The following is a 27,355-nucleotide window of genomic DNA, read 5'->3' on the forward strand; positions in this document are numbered from 1 at the left end:
TCATTGTACATGTGCAATAAAATAATTAATTTGTGTGTATTTCATGTGACTTTTTGAACATGTTAATTTTTTTTACGGTGAAATAGTTGGTATTTATGCAAACACACCCGCTATTAAATTGTAAAAAAAAAGCTGCAAACAGATGAAAAACTATATTTTCAATAAACATAATGAGTCATGCAAGTGTAAGCCATATTTATAACTACAATATTTACCTTTTTTTTCATTTTAAGCAGTAGTACTACTCTTGAATTAAGGCTTTCTGTACTGTATGTGCATTCGACCTGAATGATGACCCTGGAAACATAAACCCAGTTGTTCATTAGCAATTATTTTCCCACTTAATATCAAGATTGAACAAACCTCTCATAACAATTTTATAAAAAAGTACAATTCGTTGAAAAAGATGTTGATGGAAAGGGGGTATATATGGTAGATAACGCCCATCACAGGATTTGTTTTTAGGCTCACCCCCTCTGTTCAAAGCTCACACATACAATATACTGTACACTTCAGCCAAAATGAGAAGTAAAACAATAAGTTCTTTATTATTATACTATTATATGACAGCATATTACAAAAAGACAAAGCATTTTTTTTCACAGTTAAATAGAAAACAGCAAAACAAAGATCAAACACAGCAGGCCGTACAGTGGGCGGTTACAAAGCGTTTTGAGTTTGTGTCAAGTCTTCAGTGAAAGTTGGACAATTAGCCATATTATTATTATTTTTATTTTTATTATTATTAACCGTATTATGTGCGATCATTTCCCCAAGTAAAGCAAACTGCTTTCATGGTCCCTGTTTCCAAAGACTCATTCATGAAGCATTTTGTTATCCCCTTTTGATGCTGTTTTCTGACAGTTATTCAGAATAGAAAGGCAAAATAGTTCAATTCAGACGAAAGACTTGAACACCTGAAACCTGCATCTAATTTACATTAGCTGATGAATTTCAACCACTAGTTTACAACCAGGATTGTTCTAGGAAAGGCAATAGTGGAGTGACACTTAAATCATCATCTGTTTGTTAAATTCCTCTAATCCCATTACGATGCCTCCTTAGATAAGATCTTAGATAAGCGCTGTAATATCAACCAATAAGGGACCGTTTTTTTTACTTTTAACAAAGACAACAAATTCTTAAATATAACTTTGGTTTTTCTTGTGACGACAACGACCTTTCACAGTGGGAGGGAAACTTGGAGAAGGAATTTGAAACCGACATGATTTGCTAGTGTTTGAACTAAGGTGCAATACTCAGAAAGCCAGAAAGCATCATTAAGCACACTTCCTTGTGGCATAAAACAAAGTTTTGTGAGTAGTATTAAAAAAAAAAAGATATCTTATTGTATGGTTGAGCTTGAACAAATTTCACACCAGCAGCAGTTACTGCAGATGACCTAATGAGACTCCGAAATGCAGGAGTCGGGTTTGAAATGTGCTTTGAATCCTGCCATTTTTCTTTTTTTTTTTAAGAACCAATTGATTTTGTGCTTCTGCAATTGCTGCAGTTTGCATTGGTTTGAGTCAAAACTGAATAAGTTACATCTCGGACTTTAAATAATTTGTCAAAAACTAAATCTAAAAATATACTTCCCCTTTTTTCTCCGTAAAAACTACATCGAAAACTTCTACCCTGATTCCTCATACAGACCGTACTTCCATTTTTCCAGAATCACCCTGCTCAGTTTTCCCAAGGACGCTGTTGTCATAACCGAAGTGTACGTATACATTAAGCGAGATGTGTAATGCCAACTGTCACATCTGGAAGCGCGTCCCGTTCTGTGATGTGAGGATTACATGGACATATGTTCAGGCAGCACGTAGGAGATGTCGTCCCAGGGGTGGCGATACAAACCCTGTTTCAGCCTCTTCTGGTCCAGGTAATGTCCTAATGTAAGACAGACACTAGTTAGATTTAGGTTTTGTTTTAATCAAGACTTAGTGTAATGGCTCTGAATGGGACTCACCAATAAAGCCCATACTACGACCGAGGACAAAGATCCCATTTAGTGCACCGATCTCCACAAACTCGTCAGCCTCGTCTCTGGAACCAGATCAACATTCATGTGAGAAACAATACTGGACAGTGTGCTTGTTTTCAACACTCAAAACACAATACACTTTTGGCATCTGAATTTTTCAGTTTAATAAAGGGTTTATAACACTGTGATATAGTCGTAAGTGTTTATTAATGTATTTGTCAACAACTATAACTCCTCCTGTGGAAGCTTGTGTATTTACAGACAAGAAAGTAAAACACAGTTGTAATAATATAAAAATATGTCTTGCAGATTGATTCTTACCGTGTGAAGCCACCGCACGTCCTGAGCAGGTCCACAAAGGCAACACCGATAAAGCCGTCTACGTTGAGGATCAGGTTGGGTTTCTGAAAACAAGAAAGGAAATTAATTTAGCTAAATGTCAGAGGAATATCAGTAAGCTAACCAACTTGGCCAATTGTATGTAAAAAGGAGGAATGGTTCAAAGTAGAGCTGCAACAATTAATCGATTAGTTCTCAAATATTAAATTAATCTGCAACTATTTTGATAATCCATTAAAGACATTTGAGGACGTCATCTTGGGCTTTGGGAAACCCTGATCAACATTTTTCACCATTTTATAGACCAAACAACTAACCGATTAATCAAGAAAATAGTCGACCGTTTAATCATCAATGAAATCAATCGGTAGTTGCAGCCCTAGTCCAAAGATGTCACATTGAAATGTGTGTTTGTCAGTAAAACTTTCTAAATGGAGGATTTGGACACCATGCAGGATCCTCTACTTATTTCATTGTCCTGATGGTGGCTTTTGTGACTCACCTGTCCTTCAAGACCATTTGATTTCATTTTTTTTTTTTTTTGCTTTTTCAAGGGAGAAAGTCTTCCCATGTTTTGCTTCACTCTAACTAATTCAGGTGACATGTACCTTCGAGGTGGTGATCTTCTCTACGTCAAGGGCGTAGTCGAGCACCTGGGTGGAGGTGAAATGCTGCTTAACAAAGTCCTTCAGAATCTGCACCCGCATGTCAGGGTTGTTGATCTGAAAACAGAGACAGACTGTGTTACGGCTTTGTCACTTGTTTCTTGTCATAAAAGCTCTCAACTGCAACTGTAAGGTATTCATTTATTTTCATTCTAATCTAAAGAATACTTATTCAGAGGTAAGATCTTAACAACTGTCTACTGCAATCTAAAAATGTCACATCATTTATGGATCTTGATAGACAAATTGAGGTAGAGTGAAAAGCTGAGCGCTTCCTACTGATTTGACTCGGTGGCCGATGCCCATGATCAGCTTGCCATCCTTCTTCATCTTGTTGACAAACTCCATTGGCAGCATGCCGCTGTCAAACGCCTTACTGAACTGCTTTGCAGCTGCATCCAGAGCGCCTCCAAACCGGTCCCCCTGGAATTTATGAATAAATCACATTTCAGTACAGAAACAACAGTTTTAAACACACACGGTCAAAGTGGGCAGTAAAAGAGAAGAGATTGGTGGAGATGTTTTCTGGTTAAAGATGGCGGCACAGTGTATGTGCGTAAGCGTAAGTACTGACGATGGTGAGCAGGCCGGAGGTGAGGCATGAGATAAGGTCCTTGCCAGCACGAGCACAGACGATGGTGTTGTGTGCACCGGAGACGGCGGGCCCGTGATCAGCAGTCACCATCAGGCACATCTCAATGAACTGGCAGGCATAGCGCGGCAACCTAGACAGAAACACAGCACCGCTTATTCCACTGAAAATATATATTTGTAATAAAGTTAATCAGCCAACACGTCTTCTCGCTGTCGTCATACCAACCTGCGTTGGAACCAAAGCAAGCCCAGCACTCCTCCTAAACCCATCTCCTCTTTAAAGACCTCGGTGATGGGCATGCCAGCGTAGATGAGCTCCTGGCCTCGCTCGTCACAGATGCTCGTCATGAATGAGGCCGGCTTACGGATCAGACCCAACTCCTGGAGGAAATCCAGTGGAGAGTAAAACAGGTATAAGACGGGTTCTAACACACAGATGATAAACAGAGTGAAAATGTTTCTACAGAGTGAAGCAGAGATCAGTATCGGCTTATACGTCGGCTGATAAGTAGAAAGGTTGGAGGTAATACAAACAGTCAGAGGTGTGGACTAAAGTCACTTGGACTCGAGTCACAAATTTGATGACTTTAGATTTGACAAAATAAAAAAAGACCTATAAACTCGACACCAGTGACTTGTGATTTCACTTGGACTTGAGCCTTTTGACTTGAAAATACTTGATACCTTACATCAAGCCCAAAGATTCAAAGGTAAAAAAAAAAAAGGATAAAGTCCTAAAAAGTGTGGGCACAAAGACGATCAGCTGCCCGGTACCGGAGGTTAACTCCTACAGCGTAAGAGATGTTGAGTTCATTTACTTTTTGTGAGATCTTTTATTGATTTGTTTGGTAAGAGGATTTACACATGGGGGAAAAACTGAACTGAACAAACTGGATTTATATCTCGGGACTTGAGTGCAAAGACTTGAGACTTACAAAACAGTGACTTGGTCCCACCTCTAAAAACAGTGGCGCCATTACATACTTTGTCCACCAGAGAACACTGTGTCCTGCTAAGTAAATACCTAGGTCTTAATTCTGTAATAAACAAACTGACCTTATCTGAAATGTTTGTTTATGTCATGTGTCAATGCTAAAAATAAATATATGCCAATATAGATGGTTACTGGCCTTAAAAATCTATTTTCTGTTGGCCGCTAGTTTGAATAATAGAAATAAACTCATATTTGCATGAAAGTCATAACCTAATTGTTCCTATGCCTGCATTAAAGAGGACCTATTGTGTTTATTTTCAGGTGAATATTTGTATTTTGGGTTTCTAATAGAACATGTTTACATGCTTTAATTTAAAAAAAAAAAAACGCTTAATTTTTCTCATACCGGCTGTGCTGCAGCACCTCTTATTCACTCTCTGACTGAAACACTCTGTTTGAGCTCCTGCCCCAAAAGCATAATAGGTCCTCTTTAATTCTTTAGTGGCTGAGACAGATGCTGTTGAGGTTTACTATGGAGTAATGATGAAGGTTCTTACCCGGGCCCAAGAGTAATCCATAGGCACTGTTGGGGGAGGCACCTCCTGGGCAGGAATGATGGTACCATTGGCCACCAGTTCATCATAAACGGTCCTGTTTCATCATATAGTCACAATATCAGTGAAACATCCTAAAAATAATTCAATGACAAACTCTGGTAAGACTGTGTGATGAATTTCTCACTTGATGACGTCCCCCAGCTCATCAAAGCTCTTTGGTACATAAGCGCCAGCGTCCCTCAGAGCCTGGTTCTTGGCTACTGCCGTCTCTGAATCCTGGTTGGCACAGGCCCCTGCATGGCCAAACTGAACCTGAAGATGGCAGTGACAGGTTGAGTTTTAAAATTCTGAATGGTAACCACAACAGCAACAAACCAAAGCAAGTTTTTTTTTTTTAACACAGCCAACAAACCTCTGAAGTGAACATGGTAGCGCAGGTTCCAATACACCAGGACACCACAGGCTTGGTTATCCTGCCTTCTCTGATGCCTTGGCAGATCTTGTACTCCTCTGTGCCTCCAATCTGGATTGTCGCATTTCATTAAAAACATATGAAATAAATTAAAAAACAACATTACATTGATGTTAATTTGAAAATATAAACATTCGTGGAGCTACTCTCACCTCTCCCAGCACTATTATCATCTTAACCCCTTCAGTGTCCTGGTAACGTAGAACGTGGTCCATGAAGGTGGAGCCTGGATATCTGGACAAAGAGACAGACAACATATTTCTGTCAAACTAATAGTTTCACAGCAGGCTTAAACAGGACAACTGTCTCTCGCAAAATAAGTTCTTGTACCTGTCTCCTCCGATGGCAACACCTTCGTAGACGCCATCTGTGGTGCGGGAGACGATGTTGTTCAGCTCGTTGGACATGCCCCCTGAGCGTGACACATATGCCACGCTGCCAGGGCGATAAAGTTTGGACGCCAGGATGTTGTCCAGCATGCCACCTGTGTTGCCGATCTTAAAACAGCCGGGCTTGATGCCACCAACCTGGGGGACGAAAAAATAAAGGGTATCGAATTAACTTATGCGAGCCAGTTGAGATTGATGATTTTCTGCTTACAGACACTGATGATTAAACACATGTATACATTCTGTTGGTGAGATATGGCTGCATACCGTAGCGGGGCCGATGATAGTGACACCTTCTCATCAGCCATCTTGATTATCTTCCTTGTCTGAGCTTCAGGAATACCCTCAGCTATGATGGCGATAGTGTGGATCTGAAAACACAATCAGATAAGAGAGCTGACTTTCATGCCTGGCTGAATCTCACTGGTGTATGGGCTCATATGTAAACATCTAAAACGTCTTTCTACCTGTGGGAACTGCATGGCCTCCATAGTGCTGTCGAAGGCTGAGCGCAGTGAAGCAAAGCTAATAAGGACGTCCACCCCAGGGTGCTTCTTTGTGGCATCTGCCATGTTCTTATAGACCGGCACCAGGATCTCCTTGTGGCCCCAGTAAAACTTCTGCTTGTGATCCCCACTGGGAAACACAGAAGAGGAGATTCTACAGTCACCACTGATGTTACATATTTCCTGGCAAAGTTATTACAAAAAGTGTGAGTAGGATAATAAAATTAAATTGGTGAATTACTAATCTTGTCTTCAGATCTCTAGCAGCCGCGATGCTGGTATTATTTTCACCTTGTGAGTCTGTGGACAGGCTGGTGTGATCCCATCACAAGATGGTCTCTGTTTAGGTTTGGTTTCCTACTAGGGCTGCAACTAACAATTATTTTTCATTGTTGATTAATCTTTCGGCTATTTTCTCGATTAATCGATTAGTTGTTTAGTCTATAAAATGTCAGAAAATGGTGAAAAATGACAATCAGTGTTTCCCAAAGTCCAAGGAGAACGTCCTGAAGTGTCTTATTTTGTCCACAACTCAAAGATATTCAGTTTACTGTCATAGAGGAGTAAAGAAACCAGAAATATTCATATTTAAGAAGCTGGAATCAGAGAATTTTTTCGTTAAAAAATGACTCAAACTGATTATCGATTATCAAAATAGCTGGCTGATTAATTTAATAGTTGACAACTAATTTATTAATAGTTGCAGCTCTAATTCCAACTCAAAGAAAGTCGAGCCGAGTTCAGGTTGCATGTTAGTGAATTGTCAGAACATGTAAACTCAAAGATAAAAATCTAAAAGAAATATGACTTAATAAAAGATGTGAAGACTTGACAAGTTAAGACAGGAAATGAGGATAAACATCACAACTACAAGTTAATACTTGCTCAAAACAGATGCATTATCCTCCATTGTATGGGGAAAATAGATGTTTCCGTAGTTATTTACGCCGTGAAAAATAGTCTGTGTAGTTTTCCTATTAATATTTGCATCATGGATCTGAATTGCAAAAACCACACACACATTGACAAGACAAAATCACATGATATCTGCAGTGAAACAGTATTTGGGATGATCTGTTGTAATACAGTAGAGATGTCTTTAAATCAGTGGAATATCAAGTCTTGTAATTCAACACATTTCAACTTGAGATCTCGGGGAACCTACGTGAAGGGGTAGACCATGGCTGCCACAGAGGGTTCGTCCCGGGAGCATACGTAGTCGAAGTCCATCATGCCTTGCACGGCACGTGTCTGCATGCCCCAGACTATAGCCTTGGTTTGTTTTCTGAAGAGTGTCGTGGCTTTTGCTGAAAGAACGAGAAGTCAGATAGATAGATAGATAGATAGAGAGAGAGAGAGAGAGAGAGAGAGAGAGAGAGAGAGAGAGAGGAGAGAGAGAGAGAGAGAGAGAGAGAGAGAGAGAGAGAGAGAGAGAGAGAGAGAGAGAGAGAGAGAGAGAGAGAGAGAGAGAGAGAGAGAGAGAGAGAGAGAGAGAGAGAGAGAGAGAGAGAGAGAGAGAGAGAGAGAGAGAGAGAGAGAGAGAGAGAGAGAGAGAGAGAGAGAGAGAGAGAGAGAGAGAGAGAGAGAGAGAGAGAGGAGAGTGAGAGAGTGAGTCAAGTCAGAGCTGAAAGCAGAAATAAAAATCACCACAGGCGAGAGACGGGGGGGTCAGGCTCAGGAAAATAGCAGGAATGGGAGGGTAACAAGCAGAGAGAACTCACTCTGAGGACAGATACAGGAGGTAGAGAAATTAACTCTTCACCACCGCAAACACCACTTCAAGAGGAAGGTCATGTTTGTCTTTGTTGATGCACTTTGCCTGCATTAGGCATATGGCAGGGTTTTGTTTTTTTTACAGAGGAATTGTAATTTGGGCACCACAAATCTGTTTTTAGCTGACAAAGGCTGCTGTTGCATTCAGAGAGTCTATTATTTTGTCCATCTCCAGGTCACACACAGTTAAAAGGGATAATTTGGGGACTCACAATGTTAAAATTAGAAATGGCACCAGTGGTTGTGGTAGAAGATTTGGAATAGTGGACATACAGTATATTTTAGATTAAAAACTCTTTCCATTCTCACATGATACTAACAACTTTAAGTTCTGCACAAGACCTGTGCAGTTTTTTTTGGCAACTTGGTTTGAACATCAAGGGGCCAATGTATTTTTACAGTGTTTTTTCTGACCATCTAAATATGAATAAAATAAAAATAGTGATTGTACTTCATTTTTTCTCTCCATTTTTTCCAGTCGCTGTGTGCTTTTACTGTAGAAACATCACCCGACTTGCCCATTACCAAGCAGGAATACCACACAAGCCTTGATTGTTGATGACAAAGCTGTTCCAGTTAACAAAGCAAAAAAGTATTCAGTTCAAAATGCAGAATGCCATCATGTTAGTGTACAATGTGGTTTGAAGCATTTGTTGTCAAGTTAAATCACCAGTCTTGCCACCCATTTGTATCAGTCCTCCCAAGTCTCTCCTCTCTGTCCAAGACTCACTGCCTTCTGTGGTTCTCTGATCTGATCCATCCAGCACTAACACTGCCTCTTTGTCAGAGGGCTGTAGAGTGAGGAGTAATGCTTTACAGGGTTTCTGCAGGGTTCACGAATTTAAATTTAAGAATTTAGACAGAGATTTCAATTTAATACCTGTGTGACGGCCAAATTATGAAACTATGATGGAAAACTAGTGCGATTCTTTAGACTTTTCAAGACCTGCAGATACCCTGGTTTTAGGATGAAGCTGGTCTCAAAAGAGAAAGCGGTAACAATTTATAATAAATTATCATTTATAAATGGTAAAGTGATAATTCAAATTTAGTTAATACTCATTTTACTGTTAACAAACCATTCAATTTGAATTAATAATGTTCATTAATTATTAGTAATGCTATAATTTCTGTTATTTTAACATTTTATTGTTGCACACATAATAAACTTGTATATACTATATATATATATATATATATATATATATATATATATATATGTATTTGTATTTGTTAATGATTATGAAATTATTTGTAAACCTTTAAGAAATTATTTGTAAAACATATCTAATCATTACATATAGATAGACCAGATATTTTTAACACTTTGTTAATGGTTAATAATTGGTTTGTAAATGATCTATAAACATTTTTTGGATGGCTATTATAATGTTGCAACTGATGATTATAATACCTTGTTAAATGGTTAATAAATACTTTGTAAATCATCTATTAACCTCGTTTAGATAGATAGATGGACCACAAACCAAGTATTAACTATCTATGTAATGTTAATAGATGTTTTACAAATCATTTCTTAAAGGTTTGCTAATCATTTGGTAATTGGTAATCATTAATGAATATTTAATATAATATAGAAAATGTTCTAATGTGTGCAAGAACAAACTTTAAATAAATATTTCATTAATGTAATCAGAATGTAATTGTTATTGTCTCCTATCAGCTATGATACAATATATAGTTTATATATTAAGATTACACAAACTAATGATAAAATAACAGAAATTAAGCATTTCATATTTAGTAAAGATTATTAATTATCATTTCATTGTTTAACATTAAAATAACTATTAACTAAGTTTAATTAACTATCAATTCACCATTTATAAATGATGGTTATTATAAAGTGTTACCGGGAAAGCAAATGTTGAAATGATGGATTTCTTCTGGCTGTGGTGGGTCACGGTTTTGTCTCGAGGTACCCCTACCATTTCATCCTAATAACAACACTTATATGTCGTACCAAGATGATTCACCAATGTCAATTTGAATTTAAATTTGTCGTAGAAGCATCTCCACCCGGAGACATTAAACAGCCCCCGTTAACGTGAGTACGCCACCATAAGAATGCGAAAAAGAAGGACAGACTGCGGAGAAACATCAGCGAACACACAAAAATGGGGAAGGCAGGGGGAAGTGTGGACAGAGGGCGGGAGGACAGGTTTTTCACACCCTTCCATACCTGCGCTGCAGCCTGAAGAGGCTTGCGCTTCTGTGACCCCACGGGGACGGGAAACACAAAATACGACAAAATGAGCACAAAAGAAAAGAGACAATAATGAGTGCATCTTCATTAAACAGAGTTCAGTGCATTCTGTGAACTGTTGGTCATCTCTCATAAAAAGCACACCAGAGGAAAGACCATGCAAAGTTCAACTTCTACAGAGCATGCCTTTACCATGAAAAGCAAAAAGGTATAGCCACGATCAAAATCTCATTTCCACATGGCATGTGCTGAACGCTCTAATACTACAATAAAACTAGCCCTACACAACAACACACAGTCTAAAGATGACAAATCGTTTCTAAAAATCCTTTTGTTTATGAGTCTTAGCATTAGAAAATTAATTAATTTGAGGATTGTGTACAATTCTTTCTACAGTTTTTACAATACAGATATCATATTGGTGTAGAATATAATGTCCCTACTGGACTACTGCGGCACGGAGGTGATGCAAGCATGTATGTAGGTGTCACACACAAAGACACACTCCTCTCTAGATTAGGAGGGCGAGGGGTAAGAAGAAAAAAGAGGCAGGGTGTGTGAGCAGCCGAGCGCACCGTGGGCATGGCACACCTATCGCTTACCTTTCCAATCGCCTGTGACCACATTCTTCAGAGGCCACAGTATAGAATGAAGAGAGTCTTAGAGAAACGAGCATGAAAAAAAAGACGAGGGTGAGCGGACAGTTTGTGAAGCAAAACAAGAGGAGGAGGAGGAGGGAGAAATAGAAAGAAAATTAAAATGCAGAATAGCAGCATTTAGGGGGGGGGGGGGGGAGAAATACAGGACGCAAAGATAAGTGAAATGAAAAAGCAGAAGTGTATGAGTATATATGGAGTCTTGCTGATAAGACGCAGCGGAGAGGTGAGTGCTAACTGTGTTGGTTACCTGCTGGAAGACCTCCTTTACACTTTTTGGCCGGGGTGACATCGTTGGGCGTCCTGGGTTCAGAGAATGAAGCTGTCCTTGTTGTAGCTGGAGTCTGGTACAGAAAATAGAAAAAAAAAGTGTTATTCAAAAGCCTTACAGAAGCTTCCATTGAGAAATGATGCCACGTATGAGCTTATCACCAGGTCTATATAACCTTGACAGGTATGCATTTTTTAAAAGAACCTTGAGGACCACAGTTAACAAATAAAAAGAAGGCTAAAGAGCACACAGACTATATAAAGAAAATCATGTAAGGCTGTACAATAGAGTTACTCAAACAAGTTCCAAAGTGCAAACCTTTCAAAGCTTAGTGTCTGAACATGCAGGACTGAACTGCATCTCAAGGAAGTGAATGCCCTTAAACACGCAACACCTTTTGCTACATGTGAACAAAGGCTGCATATATTTGTGCAATCTCTAACGACCTGCAGACCATCCTAATTTTCCTAAAATACCTTTGCATTGTTGCTGGCGTTGAGGAGGAAGTTGGCCGTGTGTGCGTCCATCGGGGGCTGGTTAGGGATTGGCCGGTGGCCCATAGCCATTCCAACAATGGCCGTCATATGGGTCTCGGTACCAAACACATGGATAGGAATACCTGTGGTTTTCCCTGCAGAAAAGAGTTAAACAACTCAACTTAAAACAGTTTCTACCAATTTGACTTGCAAAGAAAACTTTAGCTGGCATCCATGCTCTCTTATCACCTGTACATGCATTCAAAAACATTATCATCCCTTTTTCCATTCATGTGTAGTCCAAAAAAATCACCTGAAATGGCTTGACGCCAATTACTTTCTAAGTAACAAATGACATGCTACAGTCATAATTAATTTGTTCTCAGACTGGGCTTTTACTTGAGACCTTCAGCTTCATCTCACTCACCTACTTCCCCCATGACCCTGAGCCCCTCCTGGTAGTTTGGACCGCCACGTCGAACAAAGATGGTGACCTCGTGCTCTTTCAGAGGACCTTGGTAGTCTTTGATGGCCCTGACGATGCCCTGAGGAGAGAGACAGGCAGGTCAGCTACGTGGATCACAGACTGTGAATTCTTTAGAAACATCTGCATTGGTGTGTCAGTCATTGTCATAGATTGAAAATGTTGTTTAAATTAGGAGAATTGGACGTCCACATAAAAAAAAAATTCTCCTAATTTAAACAACATTTTCAATCTATGACAATGACTGACACACCAATGCAGATGTTTCTAAAGAATTCACAATATATTCCTCAGTGCGTGCTATATTGACCGAGAAAGCAGAGTTCTCCTGCTGGAGATGCACATGCTCTAGATACCGATCAGGAACGGAACTTTCTAAACCTGTTCCATTGTGTAAATAAAGTTAAAAAAACAAACAAACAAATAAAAAAAAAAAACGTCCTTGTTCTCTTGACGTGTTCTGCAAACTGTTTGTTTCCAACAGTAAAAAATAGCATTCCAAAATATGAGTACGGAGGATGTTATTATGGTGGTGCCTTTGCTCAAATTGCGCTCCGATGCCAACAGAATTGGAATCATTCACACCAACCCAAAATATTGTGTTGGAGTTCTTGTTTTCTCTTACTAAGAATTATTAATACGCATTTGAAGGTCTGTGATATCATTTAGACTTGACATCATTTATTTTCATGGTGTTTCAGATAAATACATTAATGTGTTTCACCTTGAATGTGGCTGCTACGTTGGTGAAGTTGGCAATACTTCCTCCGATGATCAGCACTTTCCCTGCGGGACACAGAGAGGGGAGGGTTGATAGGTTAAGGATATGTTCATGACTGAAATGTGACACCCCAGTAAATGTTTGGTGAAGTCTATTGCTGGCAACATACACACAGTAAACAGAGGCCTTAAGACACACTAAAGGAGTGCAAGCAATAGTCTCTAGCAAAGGATTGATCCAACTACCATGCTTTAAGAAAACTCGGCCAAGTTCAGAAGAAATGTCTAATTTATGTGAAACAGTCAAGATTGGTTTCCACAAGCGTGTCTCCCCACTTTCACCTTTGACCTAAGCTTTGACCTTATTTGTGCTAATTGAGTGTTAGCTGTACCAACCTTGAGCATGTTTCTCCCGTGTCATGAGAGAGAGGATGGTTTTAGCGTAGTCATAGGTCTGCTGCTCGCTGGGTGCGCCAGAGTACTCGCCATAGTTGGCCAGTTCATCCACCCCGCCAAGGTCACAGATGGTGTCGCTAAAGAAGAGGGAAGGTGGACCGTTAAGTTCTGTGTCCTGATTCTAGTTGGTGCTTTTAGTTTTAATCAACTGAGTTTTCTTGTTAACAAACGAAAGTTATGTTTACATTCACCAAAACGCATTGTGTGTATCCTTGAGGTCTAACAAAAGTCACAAAGCCTATTTATTTATTTTTAAGTATTTTAAGTCTCGCATTGTTTGTATCCATGTTTACTAGCTTGCAGTCTTCCTCTTCACTGCCTTTGTTGGCACATAGCTGCATATCTTGGCATGTTACTGCCACCTGTACATCAGTGGAATCGGGGGGGGGGTAAACCATTGGCAGGAATGTGTATCGCGTCAACTGCACACACAAACGTTTGCAAGTGGGCCCTTGCGCATGAGGACAAGACAAACAAAACGGGGACCTACACCTAAAAAAACCTGCTCTATAGCGCTACTAGAGATGAATATCTCCACAGAAAAAACTTGCTTTGCATCAGCGGCTGCTACGTGAATCAACGAGCTTTTAAATTTCAAGCCATAGATCAATGCAAGTGGCACACAATATTAAATATATAGCATGCATTTCATCCACCATAACACTTTGCATAGCTTTTATTAGCTCAAAGGGCTAATCCCTACCTGTAGACTACAGAAGCCCCTCCTCCAGCCACCATGGTCCAGATCCTGCCACGAGGGTTCAGCAGGGTCAGCTTCAGACTGGCACCACTCTTTGCATCCAGATCAGCTATATATGCCTCCTATAATAGACAGATGGTGGTAATAAGGCCAAGGATGGTGGTATTATAATTGTTCTCAGAGGCAGTCAAAAATAAACAAATTACTTTGAAGGGTAACTTTTTTCTTTGGTCTGCGTATCTAATGTGCAGAAAAAGAAAGAAAAAACATACTCCCCCAAAACATAACATTTGGACATCCATTATGATTAATCTGTGAAAAAGACCCAATAGACTTTAATACATACATCAATAAAATCTGCTTTATTGTGCTTCAGATCTCACCTCTGGATATGCTTCTCTGCCAAAGGGTGGTGGAAACTCCACATCACCCCATTTAGCCTTGCAGATGTAATCTGCTGTGGCATCAATCTTGGCTGCCATGTCGAGGACGTACACTCCCTCTGTGGTGACGACTGGTAAAGAGAATAAAAGTTGTGTTATCCATTAATTTGACTTTGTACGGTGGTGCAGTGGTTAGCACTGGCGCCTCACAGCTAGAGGGTTGCAGGTTCGAATCCGGCTTGGGACCCTTCTGTGTGGAGTTTGCATGTTCTCCCCGTGTTAGCGTGGGTTTTCTCCGGGTACTCCGGTTTCCTCCCACAGTCCAAAGACATGCAGGTTAGGTTAATTGTGGACTCTAAATTGCCCGTAGGTGTGAGTGTGAGCGTGAATGGTTGTCTGTCTCTATGTGTCAGCCCTGCGATGGGCTGGCGACCTGTCCAGGGTGTACCCTGCCTTCGCCCAATGTCGGCTGGGATCGGCTCCAGCCCCCCCGCGACCCCTAACGGGATAAGCGGTTGCAGATGGATGGATGGATATTTTCCTCAAATAAAGATTTTTTATTTTATTTTTTTATCTCATCTTTATTTTTAATCAGGCCGTCTGTTACAGAAGAGTATGTAACAGTGGTAAATGTGATCATTAATGTGCACATTGTTCCCATTTAACTTTGATTCAGTCCTGGTACCTGGTGCTCATTTTTAATGTAGCTTCTAATTGGTGTATTGCGCTTTTATGTTAATGTGTTTTAATGTGTCCTGTCTGGATGTGAAATGTTGTGTTTTAATGTACCTTTTTATTAGCAGATTTTGCACAAGCAAACCAAAGACAAATTTCTGCCTTTAGTACGTGAAAAGCAGACAATAAAGTATTTTCTATTCTATTTACTATCCTATTCTAAATTAATAATGAATCCCCTCAGAATACTTAATGCATTCTCTTGAATTAATAACGCACAAATGGAGCACTACTACTAAAATACTACCCATATTCCCAAAGGTAAGAATAACACTGGATCTTGCTTCTGAGAGACATAACGTAGAAATGAATATCAATATGCACAGTTGAGATGTATTGTGTCTGAAGTTTTAAAAACATACCTATAGGGTTGATCTCAAGGTAGGTGAAGTAGAGGTCCTCATATAAGTTGAAGAGGCCAACTATAAAACTGGCCAAGACTCTTCAAGAAGGAAAACAAACAGTCAATTAAAATCAAAATGCAACATATCTTTCAAGAAAACCACATAAAATAAAATGAGTGTAGACCAGTGCTGGCTTTCTATACAATAAATCAACATTAAAGGGATAGTTTGGGTGTTTTAAAGTGGGGTTGTACGAGGTACTTCTCCATAGTAGGTGTATTACCTACAGTAGATGATGGTCAGCGTGCCCCAAGCATTGAGAAACAAACAGAAGCACCGGCACAAAGCAATACAGTGATGTGGACGGGGACGGCAGAAATACATAATTTAGCCATCTAAAAGAAAGGCTCACCTAAAAAAAATGTATATCTGTTTAAGTGTACGCTATATTTAGGATATTTTCACCGCTTTATCTTGCAGTCAGACAGACCTTTCCGACGGGGAACTGAAGTTAAACTTATCTATGCTCTCTCCAAAGCCAGTAGGCTCAGATGACAAAAACAGTATAGATACATTTCACTTTCAGTTCAGTTTGCCATCAAAATATTCTAAATATAGCGTACACTTGAACCAATATCAATGTCTTTAGGTGAGCCTTTCTTTTAGGTGGATAAAATACGTTTCTGCCATCCCTGTCCACAGCACTGTACTGCTTTGCTCCGGTGTCGGTCTGTTTCTTGATGCAAGAGGCGTGCCGACCATCATCTACTGTAAGTAATACATAATACACCAACTATGAATAAGTACCTCAAACAACCCCACTTCAGAACTATCCCTAACCCAAACTATCCCTTTAAATAACATATTTTGTTGCCAAACAATTAAGCTAAATGCTGTTACTTATAACAGACAGTGCAGCAATGATAGGATTCACAGTGGATCACACTTTGCTTCAAAGGGTCGGGCTTATGACGAAACAAGTCAAACAGAAATGTCATGCTGCATAAAAGAGAGATCAGCATGTTCTTTGCACACCGGGGGGTGGTATTTGGAAAAGGGAAAAGCAAAACAAAAAAATAAAAACACACTGCTCAAGGTCACAAAACAGCAAAGGACACACAAACTGCACTGAAGAGAGAGAGCTAAGAGCACAACCAGGTTTCTACTGACAGTAAGAAGTGGGACAAAAACTACGTATCATGATATAAATGTATATGACTGGTTATCACTGTGCTTTTCCTATTAGAGTGACCAAGAATGTGTCACATATGGTTCTATCTAGTGGTATTATATTGAATTTTAACATTTATGTAAAAAAAAAAAACATCCTTAAGTCTAATTTTCAATCAACTTTGTTTGTTTTACTGCTGTAGATCTTTCCGTGTAGATAAAAATAAACAAATAAATAAAAGGATGCGTCCGTACTTTTTCTTATCATCAGGAACATGTTTGAGGAGCTGCTCTGTGACTTGGTCCTCACTCAGCTTCTCATCCACTGCGACCATCAGCCTCTCGGCCTTGTCGTCCACATCACCCACGTCCACTCCGCCCTCGTGGTGGAAAAGCACGTGGTCGCCCTCGCGCGTGGCGTAGATGCACACATAAAACTCATCCTCCTGGGTTGACAAGTAGAGCGTTAGGGCAAATACAAGGATACACAAACACATTTTCACGTGTTTAATTTGCAAACAGCAGAGCATGCATATTCACTTATTTACAAAAGGCTGACAAGCTGGTTTGAAAATCCAGAACATCCAGTTCCTCATTTTAAGACAACAGACTTTCACACAGGCACGTTTTCTCTCAAATTTATGGGTGACAAACAAATCACACTCATACTTCTGCAACACTATTCACCCTCAGTTAGTTCATTTCACAAAACTGTGACGATCAACCAACTAATCACATGCACACTGACCTAAATACAAAACACAAAATTATTTTTTGCATCCTGGCCCTGGGGGTTTCATTGACCTGCTGAGTGGGTTGACTATTTGTTTGCGTGGGTCTATCTATGATTAAAGCATAAACTTGACTTGGCTTTCAAACAGGATGTGGAATGACGAAACACAAGCTGACGAAACGAGTATGCATTACCTGTGGGTGTGGAACAAACGGCTCGATGAGGAAGTTCTTCAGCACTCCCTTTGCTTTTCCAACCTATTCAGGACAAACACAAACAACAAGCATGTTAGTCTAACCTACTTATAGACTTGGAAGTGGAGTCTGCACATTACATTCTGCTCCCAGGGTTTTCTTGTCATCTTTACTTGTATATATGTGCACCTTCTGTTTTAATTAAAAAGGAAAGCACATAGAATGGCAAATTATATTAAATAAGCAACAACTAATGGCACGTAAATTCCCTTTCATATGTACTGGAAGTATGCCGACAGCCTGTTTGAAGTGCTTCACAGCATGTTTTGTATGTATGGTGGACCAGAATAAACCACCCTCCTCCACTGGCATTATATAACCTTTGACCTGGCAGATCTAAACATAAGCCCATGGTCTCTGGCACTGGACACAGCAACCTCCTACATATAACATATGCTGGGACAAATGGACAAGGAGGAATGCTGTACAAAAGACAATATGGCAGTCATGTGATTTACTACATGGGTCAGACTGTTAGACTGCATTGTCATCTTCATTTACGACATAATAAGTCAGAAAAATCGCACTGAGGAGCAGGGACCATGTGCTAAACATGTCTAAGATGCAGTACATTTTCATCATTTAAATGTCTTAAATGTCTGTTATTTTCACATCACATATACCAATAATGCTAGGTCTGCTGTTATATCCCGAATTTCCATCATGGGGAATAATAAAGTTGTATTTCACAAAGACAATAAAGTTATTGGTGAGCAGGTAGTACACTGGCAGAGTAAGTACTGGATGTTTATCTGGGTACATTATTAAATAATGTCAATTTGAATAGGGATTAATTTCACTGTTGATTTATCTCATGATAATTTTTCTCGATTAATCAATTAGTTGTTTGATCTATAAAATGTCAAAAAATGGTAAAAAATGTCAATCAGTGTTTCCCAAAGCCCAAGATGACATTCTCAAATCACTTGTTTTGTCCACAACTCAAAGAGATTCAGTTTACTGTCATAGAGGAGTAAAGAAACCAGAAAATGTTCACATTAAAGAAGCTGGAATCAGAGAATTATGACTTTTCCTTAAAAAATTACTCAACCCGATCAATCAATTATCAAAATAATTGCAGATTAATTTAACAGTTGACACCTAATCGATTAATTGTTGCAGCTCTAGACTGACTGGTCTTTGTCTGGATGGCAGCTAAGGGACCGGTAAAGCTGCATTCAGACTGACATTAGACCTGCATGAAAATAATGCAGTGCATGTAAGTGTTGGCCAATTAAGTACATATTCCTGGAGATTACTTTGCAACAGCATATTTGTACTGAGAAACTACTGTACAGAGAAGTAAAATCCTTCCTCAAAGTATTATACATTAAATAACTGTGCTGTGTTTTTGACAAACTTTTTGATCCATTACTCCAGCTGGGCTTCTTGGATCATATTTCATCGTCTTAAAAAGGTAATGCTGGGATGATTTTGGGCTGAACGCTCACTAAGACAAACAGAGAGAGATTACTCACAGTGGTCTCTCTCATGAAGCGGGCTTTGAGCCACTCTTGGACACCCTGCAGGTCTAGGTTGATGCCCACCAGCCCGAGCTTCCCGCGCCGCTTGATTAGTTGATCTGGCTTTACCACCAGCCGCTACAGGGGAAGCAAGTGGAAGACAGATTAGCCACAGATTAAACAAAGGCCACAGATTTGCACAAATACTGGTGTGTGATCCAAAACTGATATCAGGCTCTCTGTGTGCAGGTATTACTTGCCAGTAAATTTTAATAAAAGTACACACACACAATTATAGCTCAAACAATGGAGAAGATACCCTTGTTTCAGCTATATGTTAATGGCTAGAGCACTCTTTATCCATTCATTTACCCTAGTTCAATTCAAAATATCACCTCAGCTTCAGAGATATGTGATATCTGCTTATGCTACTAAAACGATAATAACATGATGCAAGTTGAATACTTTGCTCTTGCTAGCCTAGCTCTAATTTCCTCAAACATTTCCACAAGTACAAACAAAGTAATAACAGTCACAGTCACATGCCGCTGTGGTGGTAATGACATAATGTCCTGCAAATCGTGCACACAGAGTTACAGTGACGTATGGTATGTAATTAGCCCCGTGACTTCAATATTCCTTTACCAGCAGAGGAAACAACCTAAAACTGGGACCGGCTAGTAGAAGCCTGAAGCTGTGTCGAGTCTGTCTCAGCAGCCTCACCTCTGTCAGCAGCCATGGGTGCTCCTGTGTGAGGCGTTCCCAGTCGGTCTCAGCGGTGACGTTGGCGTAGCGGAAGCGGTTCTGCACGGCCGCCGAGGTGCAGATGTGCTTGTACAAGAACTCTTTCCCTGTCTGCTCTGAGATGGCTTTCGCCGACATGGCAGCGCCGGATAGCACAGGACCTTTGGGAGAGGGAGGTCCTCGGTTAATTTCACGGAGTTACAAAATCATCATATGCGTATATATTGATGGATAAAACAAACAAAAATCCAAGCATTGGTGCATTTTGAGCACCTAGGAGCTACAGGCCAAGTCAATTCTGATTTTCAACCAAAATAGAGCTATTGGTGCCTATTGCATGTCTGTCGTAATAGTGAAATCCTGCTAAATAAACCTAGGTTTTGTGTACATACTATGTGGGAAACTGGTATTGCTTATTCAATCAATCACACATTATTGTTTTACAAAGCCAGCCTGACTAGCTTTATCTAATGGGTTACATTGGCTATTTTATTAAGTGGCCCTCAAAAGCTTTCTGGTGCCTTAATAGCAACTTTTATCTGTGTTTGATATTTCCACAGCGACAAATCCTTTGCTACAAACTGAGATAAACTGTAAAAGTATTCCCTATCTGCTGCCACATATTTATCCAATACACTCAACTAACAATGAGAGTAGCTGCCAAAATATAAATATATAGATATTTGTCTTAGTCAGGGGAGCTAGAGAGCGTTATGGTCTATGCACCAGACCTTAGAACTGCTGATAATGAGCGTGTCTTAAAAACTGCATGAACTACTATCCTTTGGGCATATTTTGTTAGTACGTAGTGTGCATAAATGCCATCATTCATCTAAAAGAATAATTTCTCTGATAAGGCTGACACAGCTGACCACCGGAAAAAGTGCAGATTAAACATTAACAATGCTGAGTTTTAAGGTTCTTGTATGTGACTGATGACAGCTCAGTTACTCTCTGATACAGTCTTAGAAACCTGAGATCCACATTTGCTCCATTTCTCCTCAGATTTGTTACACGTTTACCAACTGAGCTATAGATTGGTGTCATCTCCAGTGATATCACACTTTCATCACATACTTTCACATATGATATGGGGTTTGGGTGCTGCTCATGACTCGTATCTAGAAGGCAAATGTGCAAAAACTCTTACTAGACTCGCTGCCTGATGTAACAGGTGTTGCACGTCTCAGCAATTTAACTTTTATTTGTCCGTCCTAAATGTTTTGTTGTTGTGAGATCACAAAAAAGGAGATCCTTCATTTGTTTATTGCAACTTATTCTTTGAATATCCCTTCATAAAGACCATATAAACAGTATAGAGTGCTCCAGGGATGACGTATTTTTGTAGGCTAACCAGGAAGTTAACATCGCCCTATAAAAAGCCAATGGGATTGTTCCATTGGATTTTGGATTATTGCAGAAAATAAACTCTGCGGCAAACAAACATTTACGATACTTACACATTTTGTTCAGCAAGATAATTTCCACAAATCAACACCACTTTTATGATTTTTAAGGTGTGAATGCAATCACCAGAAGTAAAAAGATAACGTTAGGCTATAAACAACCTACACATGAGCTTGAGTATACACAACAAGGCTGTAAAGGCTCCATAATTCACGATTATGTCGTAAAACAAAACGTTAAAACCTCTTAAGCTTGTGTTAGCCACAGACTTTATTTCAGGCATCAAACTAAAAACCCATTCAAAAAATCTATCGACAGGCGCCTGGGTTAGCTCAGTTGGTAGAGCGGGCGTCCATGTATTAAGGCTTGGTCCTGACCGCGGCGGCCCGGGTTCGAATCCGGCCTGTGGCCCTTTCCGCATCCACTCTCTCTCCCCCCTTTCAAGACTCTATCCACTGTCCTGTCATAAAAATGGAAAATGCCCCCAAAAAAATAACTTAAAAAAAAAAAAAAAAAAAAAAGGCAGTTGCTAATAAGTGGCTAAATGAGACTACACAACGTCATCGCGCCGACTCCTCCGCCTTTACAGCCTCGTTGTGTATACTCACGCTAATCCAACTGTGGTGTAGTCCGTTTTTAGTGAGCTTTTTACTTCTGCCGATTGCATTCGCACTTCAAAAAGGATAAAAGTGGTGTTCATTTGTGAAGATTATCTTGCTGAACAAAACGTGTATTTATCATAAATTTTTTTTGCCTCAGAGCTATTAGTGCCTGAATTTGCATATGTTCTCGGCACCTAAGCACTTCATGCAGGCTGTTTTTTGCACTGTTTTCATTTGATGTGATCTCGCTTTTTGTACCGTTTGTCCCTGTGATCTGTCTGGCTTGTTGCATTATGTGGTTTTGTTTTTATGATTTGTACACCTAGCTGCAACCAAATGTCCCCTGGTGGGATAACATAGTTTGACTTGACTAGAGGGAAAAGGTAAAGTGTATTCAAAAAGATTAGTCCCCCTTCATTCAATCAACAAACCAGCTTTTGTCAAACATGGATAATAAGAAAAGAGGAGAAAACAGAAAAAGGTAAAATCCCACGGTAGTATTCAGAGCAAAGATGCAGCTCGAGCTGAAATGCTCAGTCGATCACCAGAAAAATCATCTGCCAATAGGTCAATTGTTTCAGTCATTTTCCAAACAAAAGAAAACATGATTTTCTGGTTCCAGCTTCTTAATGTAAAGATTTCCTGTTTCTTTTCAGTTTTATATTGCTGTAAATTGAGTATCTTTTGGGTTTCTGAGCAAGCAACATGCAGCAACAACTATAATAGTTTAGATAAACCATTATCAGCACCTGGATTTCCTGAGACATCAAGCCAAAAAAGATAACCACACACATCAAGTGAACCAGTGACAAAAATAAGATATGATCTACAAACACTGACAAGACTCTTGTGCTACTATTTTATATCTTTATCATAATAACAGTCTCCAATAAAAAAAACTACCACATGCCTTGTTTGGGAATTTCACAACAGTACATGTATCTGGGGAAAGATCTGAAGGATGAACTAAACAAAAGACAACATCAAGTTGCACTGATGGTTTTGACATTCCTGTTTCAAACATCCCTGCATGTTGTCAGACCTGCTATGCCAACTCAGATCAGTAAAACATGGAAAGCAGCGTGTGGAACTACCCCAACAGGTCCATGAGCTAACTAAACCGAGATAAGGAGTGAGCCCTGATAACATGCATCCTATCTCCTCTGCTTTTGTCTAGCTGATAACATTTTATGGCAGCAGCTTCTGCATCAGCTGCCAGCACTTCAACACAGAAAGTCAGATTTCCCACCTGCTCAATTTCATTCCCCTGAATATCTATCAGTTTTGGGTTGTGTGTCGTCTTCCTAAGATAAATGATCATGTCCTTGGTTTTTGACATGTTTGACACGCAATATTATTGGCTTTTTTTGCAAATTACTTCATTTATCCTGATTTTAGTGCTATAGAGGCTGTCAAAGTTAACGCAATAATAATGTGTTAACGCAAATTCTTTTAACGCCACTAATTGCTTTAACGCAATCAACCTTTTGGAGGTTGATTGCTCAGTTTTAAAAGGTAGGAATCCATTGGTACCATCCACGTTATACTAGCTTGTCGAGAAGGAGGCTAAATAACGCTCCAAACTTGCGCATTTTGGTGAGGAAAAAGTCGTAGTCAAGTCAGCACACTGAATTAAAAAGAAAATACCACTAATTTGTAAGGGAAATGCCTTTATTTTTTTATTTTTGGGTTGCTGGAAAAAATTTAATAAATAATGCCTGACAATGACTGATATATTTGACTTCAGGACATCTCGAGACTACATACATGCTGAAATTCAAACAGTTTAATGTATTAATTTAGATATTTTTCAAATTAAAAGTCCCTAGAAGTGTATGATTTAACTTTTTCCCATGGCCAAGTGTTAAAAAAGTTAACAAAAATTGCAATATCGAATCACAATACTTGTAGAATCGCAATACTTATCAAATCGGCACCCAAGTATTGTGATAGTATCAAATCGGGAGATGTATCGTCCCAGACCTAATACACAGCCCTATCTGCAAGATGATATCTGACCTGGGGGTGAGACTGGCCAGGATTTAGCACTTAGCACGCTATCCTGTCATGCTTTCAAAGCCAGATGTCCCAGTATTTAGCCTGCCATAATCCACGGGTCCACTCCATTGTTTGAAGCCATCTAGCCGTGAAATATGTGTCACTGAATAGAGAGTCCTGAGAGGAAGGAAACTGGAGGCAGCAGCATCACAGGAGGCCAGAGATGGGGGGGTTTACTGCTGCTTCAGACACATGTCCTGTTTGATCAACCTGGTCTGTGCTCTATAGCATCACTTTTTGCCAGCAGCTACCACACCCACTCCACAAACTGACTAGCTAGCCAAGCAAGTTCAATAACTTAAGCTTGGCTTGCTGTGCGTAGATAAGGAACAACTTTCTGGAGAGGTGACAAGATGTAGTAGGTGTAGCAGCAAAACATACGGAGAGAGAGATAATCTCCAACATCTAATTGGAGAAAATAGTGTCATCGCCATAGAAGCTGCAGGATATGTCAGTGCATGTCACAGCCTAAGAGACAACCACAACAACACATAATAGATGTAACTCACACTCTGCCTTTTATTTACTCCTCTACTTCATGTTTTTTTTTTTACATTTATCTTTTGATATTGCAATATATTGTTATTAATTGTTTTTATTTTTTATTTGTTTGTTTATTGACACAACAAACATTAATTACTTCTTTATTGTTTTCTTCCATTTTACATGCATGTTCTTTTTAAATATATACATTTTGTAATTTGCTTAATGAATTGTGTATATGTTTTTGTTTTTTTTGTATTATTATTATTATTATTATTATTATTATTATTGAATTGACGCTTTGGCAATATTGTTCACAGTCATGATCAATAAAGCAAATTGAATACATTTACATGCATGTTATTTTTAAATATCTATATATTGTAATTTGCTTAATGAATTGTATATATGTGTATATATGTTTTTATTTTGTTCTTTTTTATTATTATTTATTATTGAATTGACGCTTTGGCAATATTGTTCACCTGACAGTCATGATCAATAAAGCTAATTGAATTGAATTGAAAAGGTGCAAAAGAACATTAAGAAATAATTAACAGTTATAAAAACATTAAAGATTAGAAAATAAAAACAAGCTAAAATAGAATATAACACACAAGAGTAAAAGCTCTAGTGCAGTTATAAGATCATTATCTGGTTTAATAAAAGGCAGCAGCAGCAAACAGGAAAGTTTTAAGCTTTGATTTAAAAGAGTTGGAGTTGGTCCTGCAGGTTTTTGGGAGCTTGGTCCAAATTGTTGGTGCATAAAAAACTGCTTCTGCATGTTTAGTTGTGACTCTGGGGACACTAAGCAGACCTGATCCAGATGACCTGAGAGGTCTGGATGGTTCATAACATAGCAGAAGATCAGAAATGTATTTTGGCCCCTAAACCATTTAGTGCTTTGTAAACCAGCAGGAGTATTTATTATAGAAATCAATTCTCTGAGAGACAGGGAGCCAGTGTAGAGACCTCAGAACTGGACTGATATGATCCACTTTCTTGGTCTAAAATGATAAATTAGCCTGTGTTTGTGATTAATAAGGTGTTCCTCAAGGAGTGATGAGTCAGTTAAATCGATTTAATCTCTGTTTCAAACATGCACAACAAAGAAAAACAATGTAGGAAGCAGTTTTTAGCAGACACACCTAACAGCATCTCAGGAAGTCCTGTATGGTTAGCTAGCTTCAGCTCCACACAGCTGCTGCCTCAACTAGCCTGTTTAAGCTAACTGGTGAAGATAACTCACATTTGGAGTTAAAAAACAAGAATTTAGAGCAGTTGTTTTACCTTGTCAATGAAAGTAGCACCTCTTAGAAGTGCAGGAATGTCGTCCCAGTCGAAGAGGACAGCGTTAAACTCGGAGTCGAGCTGCTGTTGTTGTTGCTAGTTGGTTGTCAGTTCTCTAGTCTCTCCTCTCTCGAGCTGTCTGTCGCACCATAATCTGGAGACCGATTACACGTCGGTGTGCCGCCTCCTGATTGGTTCAAACCACGGTCACGTGATGACGTCAGTTACACCCACATCATTAGAATAAGATGCCGCCTACAATAAATCACTATAATAACTAAGATGAGATATGATAAGATGAACCTTTATTAATCCCTAGAGGGAAATTCAGGTGTCAAAGCAGCAACATCAACAAACATCAGCAAACAGAATGAAACACAGGATATATATATATATAGATATATACATAGATATATCTATATATATATAGTAGACCACTAACACACCAAAAAACTGACAATAACCTGATATTTTCAGGTGGAATTTCATTCATTCATTCATTCATTCATTCATTCTCACTGTGCAATATCATTTTCCACTTGTGCAATTTTGTTAATAGTCTGTTTATTGTCAATACTGTATATACTGCTCCTATTTTTATACTTCCTTCTATTTAAATGGTTCATATTTTGTTACACTTTGTTTAGCTCTTTTTTCACTGTGTTAGCTGATGCATCTTGTTTTTTTGCAATATCCCCTTTGATGCAAATTTCCCCACTGCGGGACTAATAAAGGAATATCTTATTTTATGTGTGTATGTGTGTGTGTATGTAGGTATGTACATATATACATTTTTTTTTTTTTTCTCTTCTTCTTATTATTTCATGACTTATTTGTGGATACTCTCCCTGTGTTGTTTTCTCTACAATTTGAGTTTGATGTATCCATGATTGAGAATCAGTTAGGTCCTTTGTGGCCAGCTGTTTTTGTTGTTGTCAGGTATGATTGATTGATGTGTTGTGTCACGGGTGAGTGTTGTTCAGAAAAACAAAAATGAACTTTCCCTGTATAGTGACTGTTCTATTGATTTTTGACAATTAATAAAAAGACCTTTGAAGAAGAAATAACACATGAACGACAGGACAATTTCCTAGGATTTTTTTTTGCTTAACTTCATTAACCCTCTGAGACCCACATAGACCCACTTTTTTGTTTTTTAAAGGGGGTTTTCAGGGGGAGATAGCAGGTCAACAGTAGATGTCACATAGAAGTGATGTACATCATCTGAAAGCTGGGAACCCGAAGATTAATTTTACTGTGTCAAGTTGTTCCAGTCATAAATTAGAAATAATCATTCATGAATTCATTATATAATGGCCATTTCCATGCTCTATCATGTCTTATAAGTTGTTGCAGCAATTTTGGGGTTGATACCCTTATGTTAAACAGATTCTGTGCTAAATTTAACCATTTTTTACCAATCAAAACTTAATAAATATGATCATTAATCCCTCCAAAATACCACATTAAAACACCAAGACAA

The 27,355-nt window shown here is 39.0% G+C and overlaps 1 protein-coding gene across 1 annotated transcript; it reads right to left on the bottom strand.

Annotated features, from left to right (window-relative positions):
- Positions 1-522: 522 nt before the first annotated feature.
- On the bottom strand, positions 523-26,035 carry aclyb (ATP citrate lyase b). Its single transcript, XM_074619261.1, is given in 31 exon segments — positions 523-1,893; positions 1,973-2,049; positions 2,309-2,391; positions 2,935-3,048; positions 3,271-3,414; positions 3,566-3,716; positions 3,812-3,966; positions 5,077-5,170; positions 5,261-5,388; positions 5,489-5,599; positions 5,701-5,782; positions 5,879-6,075; positions 6,205-6,233; positions 6,236-6,308; positions 6,405-6,573; positions 7,609-7,750; positions 10,420-10,449; positions 11,046-11,102; positions 11,350-11,443; positions 11,847-12,001; positions 12,274-12,391; positions 13,055-13,116; positions 13,447-13,583; positions 14,210-14,328; positions 14,590-14,720; positions 15,687-15,766; positions 17,094-17,284; positions 17,766-17,828; positions 19,304-19,426; positions 20,012-20,193; positions 25,873-26,035. Coding segments are annotated over 30 exon segments (3,363 nt in total). The 5' UTR covers positions 20,171-20,193; positions 25,873-26,035; the 3' UTR covers positions 523-1,798.
- Between the last annotated feature and the right edge of the window lie 1,320 nt (positions 26,036-27,355).

The sequence above is a fragment of the Sebastes fasciatus genome, chromosome 20 (assembly GCF_043250625.1).
Source record: "Sebastes fasciatus isolate fSebFas1 chromosome 20, fSebFas1.pri, whole genome shotgun sequence".
Lineage (NCBI taxonomy): Eukaryota > Metazoa > Chordata > Actinopteri > Perciformes > Sebastidae > Sebastes > Sebastes fasciatus.